We start from the raw sequence: 6,000 nt of genomic DNA, 5'->3' as shown, positions 1-6,000 counted from the left end.
AAAAACCTATCAAAGTATGGTCTAGAGTAACTTTAGCCATTCTGAGTCATTTTAAACTAACCATTCCCTCATCTCTAAATGGCTTGTTAACACAGAATCACAGATCCCTTTAAGGATTTTTCCTTAAGAGAAAATGGAAGAGAACACAGAAAAAGTATGTCCTATATGTGAAAAGCTGTGCAATATAAGCACAGATGTGACTGGAAATCAGACATCAGCACCAGCTGATGTCACGACGGGTGTGGTGACGTAGAGCAGTGCTATTATCAGACCTGCAGGGACCAATGGTCTGACAACTCAAATCCCCTCAGTGTAAAGCACACCCACGAGGGTTACAGAGTTCCTCAGTGTCTAATCCTAACTCACTTTTTAAAATGAAAAATGGAGAATAACGTTTGTTATTTTAATTCAACATGTACTTCTCAAAATAAGACCCACTGTGAACATGACATTAGGTTAAACTTTCCGTCACTATTAGTCACCAGGTAAGAAATCCAGTACACAAACAACCGTCCCTCTGCAGACAGCAGCAGAGGGAGGCGCTCGGGAAACAGCGTGGGTTTAGTTGTCAGTACAGTGCTGGCACAGAGCCACTCACTCAAACCATGAAGAAAATCCTAAGCCAAAAATCTAATGATCTTGTAGGTAATCTTGCCTACTTCAAAGTAGTCACCATATTTAATGTGGTAAAGCTCACGGCCAAGTGCCTACCAAGGTCTAATGCAGTCCAGAAAGGCTGTGGTGGGTTTTTCACTAAATCTTTCATACTGTATTTAGCATGTGATAAAATGGTACAAAGACTGGTTTTAATAAAAGTCAAATAAGTATATTAAAGCTACAAGTAGAATTTGGGCCTCAACTGCTAATACAGTATTTAAAATTATACAAACAAAACATCCAGTAAACATTATTTTATTTTATGACACTCTGCATTAATACAATAAATATACAAAACTTCCAAACCACTGAAAACATGCAACATGAGAGGGCCACGTGGAGGGCATTTACACAGAACCGTGACATACCATGGGGCAGCGCAGTAGTACACGCACCTACAAAATACACAAACATTCCTAGAGCACTGAACCAAGCCCCAAATCACAAATCACCAAGCAATCATTTCCAGTGATCAGACCCTAGTTTTAAATACAATAGTCACCGTTTACTATTGCAAACTAAAAAGTGACACGGATGCCCGTTCTCATGGGGCTTGCCCATGGCTGTAGTGATGTTGGTATTAAATACAAACATCAGCCATCTTTCTCCAAATCAAAGCGCATTGTTGACTGACTGTTGTTGAGAGGACAGCAGATGAGGGGTTCAAGCTTTTCCCACCTGACCCAGCCGCAGATACCACCATCGCTGTAATGTTCTTTTGTGTTTTCAAACAACATAATCTCTTTCAAACTTGTATGAATCCAAACAATCGGATTGAAAACAGCATTTTCCTTGTTCATACACAAAAACATAATGTGAGTTATAACTATTCTTTGCCATTTAATAATACTACCTTTGGGGACCTCCACATAATGGAGAGGAAACATTCCCAATTTTGAAAAAAACTCTATTAGCATTTTTTGAATCTCTGATGTGCCTCTTAACTGTACGTCAGAGAAGAACGCACATGGATTTGGAACATAAGTACCGGTGTTTAAGTGCACGTCTATGTCTTAGTGACTCGGAGTCCATCAAGTCCACACTGGGCAGCACAGGCTCTCAGCAGCCACGTGAGCAGGTGAGGATGAAGGGATCCTACTGATCAGAAGGACTCAAAACACAACTCCAAATTCATACTCTGAATTCTACCTTTTCCTGACTCAAAGAAACATTGAACTATTGTACTCAGTAAATTCCCAAGCAAACCTAACGTGGCCCTGCATAGGTGGATGTATAATCCAGTACTCACAGACCTCTAAGAACTGCACCCCAGCTCTGACTGCAGACTTGGAGAAAGGGGAAAGTGACTCAACCAGTTAAGCTCATTTTTAAGGGATACCCTGTCTTTGATAGCTCATCTTTGTTTAAAGTCAACGCACATAAGCCTATCTATCATTCTGTAATCTAAAGCTACAACAGTATGACTTACAGATGTTCTTGAGACTTCTAATCAAATTGATTAGAGACTTCTAATTAAAAATGATTAAAAGTCTGAGCCCACATCAGTTTGCACTGCATCATACCAATGTCAATCAGATGATACTAATAATGAATATATTACCTGAACTTTCACTCTGTTGCTTGGTGGAATGCTTTACATGTATTTAGTCTGTCTTAAAAGTACAAGACAGGTACATTAAGAAATCAAGTACATAAGAAGCGGGAGGGTCTTTTATTTTTAATGTAACTAAAGGTGAGAGGCTAAAAGAAAAATCCCTTAAATACTGTATGTTCATTTTATTCAAGGGTTAGGCTAGCCTTTAATACCTGTGCCAAAATCTCTCTCTCTCTCTCTCTCTCTCTCTCTCTCTCACACACACACACACACACACACACACACACAGCTGCCAAACACAAATCCCAGTTCAATTAAAATGATCAGCCAGAAGAATATACCAAAGTTTCCATACAGTAAAATTTTACTATATGAATACTGAAAATTAAGAGGGAAAAGAAATTATCACTATATTCTATTGCATCAATTCACTACCCTCTCTTTGGATAATGCACTGCACATTATATTAAACTCTTTATACTCCAGTAAATTTTTACTTAAAAGAAACTATTACAGAAAATCATTTCTGATTCTATAAAGAGCCCCAGATCCTACAACTATAAGCAGTACAGAACCCAAAATACTAATTCATTTCACTTAAGAGACGTGGTGCCCATGCAAGATCAGAGATTGTTATCAAAATATCAACTAGTCTAAAAATAAACTAAAAGACGGTAAAATATACATTATCTACTACAGAGCACAGGGCTCTTTTCTGGTGGCTGAACCTCATAGAAAGCAAGCCAATTGAAAAACACCCAAGCCTTGCTAACCTTCTTCCTTCTTCACTAACAAAGGGGGAAAAAGAAACATGGTTTCATTTCCAATGTATAAACTGTATCTCTCCTGACTCCGGAAGAACTTCTGTGGTTAGTATCGAGTGCTTTTTAAATCTTAAGTCACATATTCATTTCAGTGTGTCAACACTGAAGTAATCTGAGGAACACCATCCCCCAAAAATATGGAGAATATTTATTTAGCGAATGATAGTTTTCTTCTGTGAGGGGCATGGAAATATTAAGAAACTATTAGGCAAAGTAATAAGACAGGGAAGTTTCTCTGGTTTTTAGACCATGCACATGTGGATAGGAAATGCCCATGCTTTGTGTACTGTGTGTTTCCAACATAAAAATATCTGTAGAATACAGTAACTGGAGAAAAAGATACAGTCATAAGGAAACAGAACTGCCTGGAGGCTCGCTACATCTGGTTACCCTTGAAGGCATTCTGTGCTGCGCTGGTCGCTGCAGTTGAGGCGGCATTTGCAGCTGCTGTCTGAACAGTTTTATTGGACATCACTCCCGTTGCAAACTCTTGCTGGGCCTTCTCAAAGCTAGCACCAGTTGTGCGATACAGTCCGTGTACCTGAAGAGGAGAAAGCAATGTGAGATGGTAAGATGCAATCCACACTCGTGCCCCCAGCTGGCTGGACATAATCAAACCACTGAGCCATGTGTGTGTGTGTGGGGGGGGGGGGGGCGTGTCAAACAGAGGTCAGAGGGGAGGTGGGGGAAAGAGAAAGGAAGCCCATGGAATCAGCTTTTTACCCAAAGCAAACAACGGGGAGGAATACAGTAGGATCAGCAACAGCACAGTGCTTTCAAAGACAGCAACTGCCACCTTAGACTGACCAGACACCCTTTTATATGCAATAGAGTATCTTCACAAGCATTTGCTGTAAGACACCAATAAACTGGGTAGCGGGACTCCCTATTCTGAATCATACACTCTCTATAAATGAAAACATCTGAAGATCAGACATTTCAGGAAGTTTTTAAAAAATTAAAACAGCTAGATTATCTTGGTTCTTAAAGTGAACTAACTTCAAAAATTCTTTTGAAATACAAAAAGTCATTAGTAACTAGTATACTAATATGGGCGTGAATGTTTATGGGCAAGTTCCCAAATCCCATAGAAGACATAATGGAAACCAGGTTCCCAAGGGACTCCAAACTGGACTGCCTTCCTCTCAGTTCAGCGTTGCACTGTCCCAACTCTTAGTGATCACTCAGAGGGAAATGTTCGGAGCTCCGACAGCTCTCTGTGGCTTGTTCCTGCCTAAGTGGCTCCTTTAGAATATCTACCACTTTAGCCCTGAAACATTCGTTATCCAGTACTTTCTGATAGTTCACTGTAGAAACAGAGCACAGTTAGGAACAATTGGTAGAAAACCAAACCTATGTGTGAAAGCTAAGGATTTCTGTCTATGAAGAAACTCAGGAGATAATTTTTTCAACACTGGGGCAACACAGGCTAAGACACAAGGCCATGGCAGAAACCATGGGACAATGAGTGTCCAAAAACCAACGATAACCTGTTCTAATTGTAAGATTTCAGAATGAGAATGAATTCCAATAGTACATTTATTTTCATCAAAATAAACTAAGACTGCATAGCTTGTTTAGTGGGGGTGAAGAGCGGACCAGCCTGGCCCGGCCTCTAGTCCAGAGCTGAACTATGCAGACCTTCCTGAGGTCCGAACCGTCCATGAAGATCCTGACCCCTAGTGGGGACACGTTAGTGCTGCATACTCCCAACAAGGGGGTTTGTGTGTTTATAATTTATTATTAATTTTTAAGTCAGTGTTGAAGAATCAGTTCTCGGATCTCAGTTTACATCAGAGGTAGAGAAGACAAGAGGATTGATGGTTGCTTCAAATTATAATTTAGTTTATATTGCCATGTATTATATTTTAGCATACCATAGAAAATCATCTCATCTGAGATTCTTAACTTCATAGGTAAGAGTGAGACGGCCCCAGCTAACAGAAACCCCACCCCCAGGCACAGCATCGCCCTCACTCCAAACTGCTCTGTTTACTTTGTGCATGTGGGGGGACACGCCATCGAGTACCTGCGGAGGTCAGATGGTAACTTGCAGGCCCTGGTCCTCTCCTGCCACCACACGGTTCCTGGGTCAGACACAGCTGTGTGCTTGGCAGGAAGCACTTTTACACGCTGAGCTGGCTCACCAGCCCCAAACCTGTTCTTCCTAATGGCCATCCCCCAAGTCATATCGCCGAGTAAAGCCCAGCTAGATGAGGCCTGACCTTCTCACACTGTTAGCTTCTGAGAGAAAAAGCAGCAGTGAAATCTGGAAACTCAGGCAGGAGTGCAGCTGGGCCCACAGGGCCCAGGACGTGGGGCACAAGTGAGCGCTCAGCAGATTCCAAGAGAAAAGCTCAACAGAGTGGCCAAAGTTACTTCTGTATGGATTCCTTGTACGTGTTGTAAAACTACTAGGTGTAAAGAAAACACGAAGGAAATGCAACGCTTAAATAATTTAATGTCTTTAAATTTTAAATATGGATAAAAACATATACCTGATATAATAAATCTACCTGTATTTACTCATCAAGCTATAGGCTTCATACTGAAAACAGTGCATATGCTAAAGGAACATATTCAGGAGCCGCCTCTGAAATGCTGGCACCAAAGATGTCTCTGATCTCTCAATACTTGCACACACAGCATGAGATGCTCTGGATGGAGACAAGTCTAAACATGAAACTCCTATTTTCATACATATTGTATATACATACTTTTGTGTAGTTTGTACATTTTAATGTATTTGCCTAGATAATTATAATCATAATCTCTCCTGTGAGGTCAGGTAGAACCTTCCTCTTCTGGTACCAAGTCCATGAACAAAAAAGTTTCTTATTGTTGAACATTTTGGGTTCTGGATTTTCAAGTCAGGGATGTTCTCATTGTTATGTCAATCATGAAATATGATACAATTTTAAATGCGTCTATAAACAACCATAAATCATAATCCTCGAGAACAAA

At 40.5% G+C, this 6,000-nt stretch overlaps 1 protein-coding gene across 1 annotated transcript in view; it reads right to left on the bottom strand.

The window, feature by feature from the left end:
• Positions 1-896: 896 nt before the first annotated feature.
• Scamp1 (secretory carrier membrane protein 1) overlaps positions 897-6,000 on the bottom strand; it is an 88,118-nt gene continuing 83,014 nt past the window's right edge. Inside the window, exon 9 of the mRNA XM_052159717.1 lies at positions 897-3,577. Within this exon, the coding sequence (XP_052015677.1) occupies positions 3,413-3,577 (165 nt within the window). The 3' untranslated portion in view covers positions 897-3,412. The remainder of the gene's footprint in view (positions 3,578-6,000) is intronic.

The sequence above is a fragment of the Apodemus sylvaticus genome, chromosome 16 (assembly GCF_947179515.1).
Source record: "Apodemus sylvaticus chromosome 16, mApoSyl1.1, whole genome shotgun sequence".
Classification (NCBI taxonomy): domain Eukaryota; kingdom Metazoa; phylum Chordata; class Mammalia; order Rodentia; family Muridae; genus Apodemus; species Apodemus sylvaticus.
Note: the sequence above shows the minus strand (reverse complement) of the source record. Positions and strands in the feature narration are given on the sequence as shown.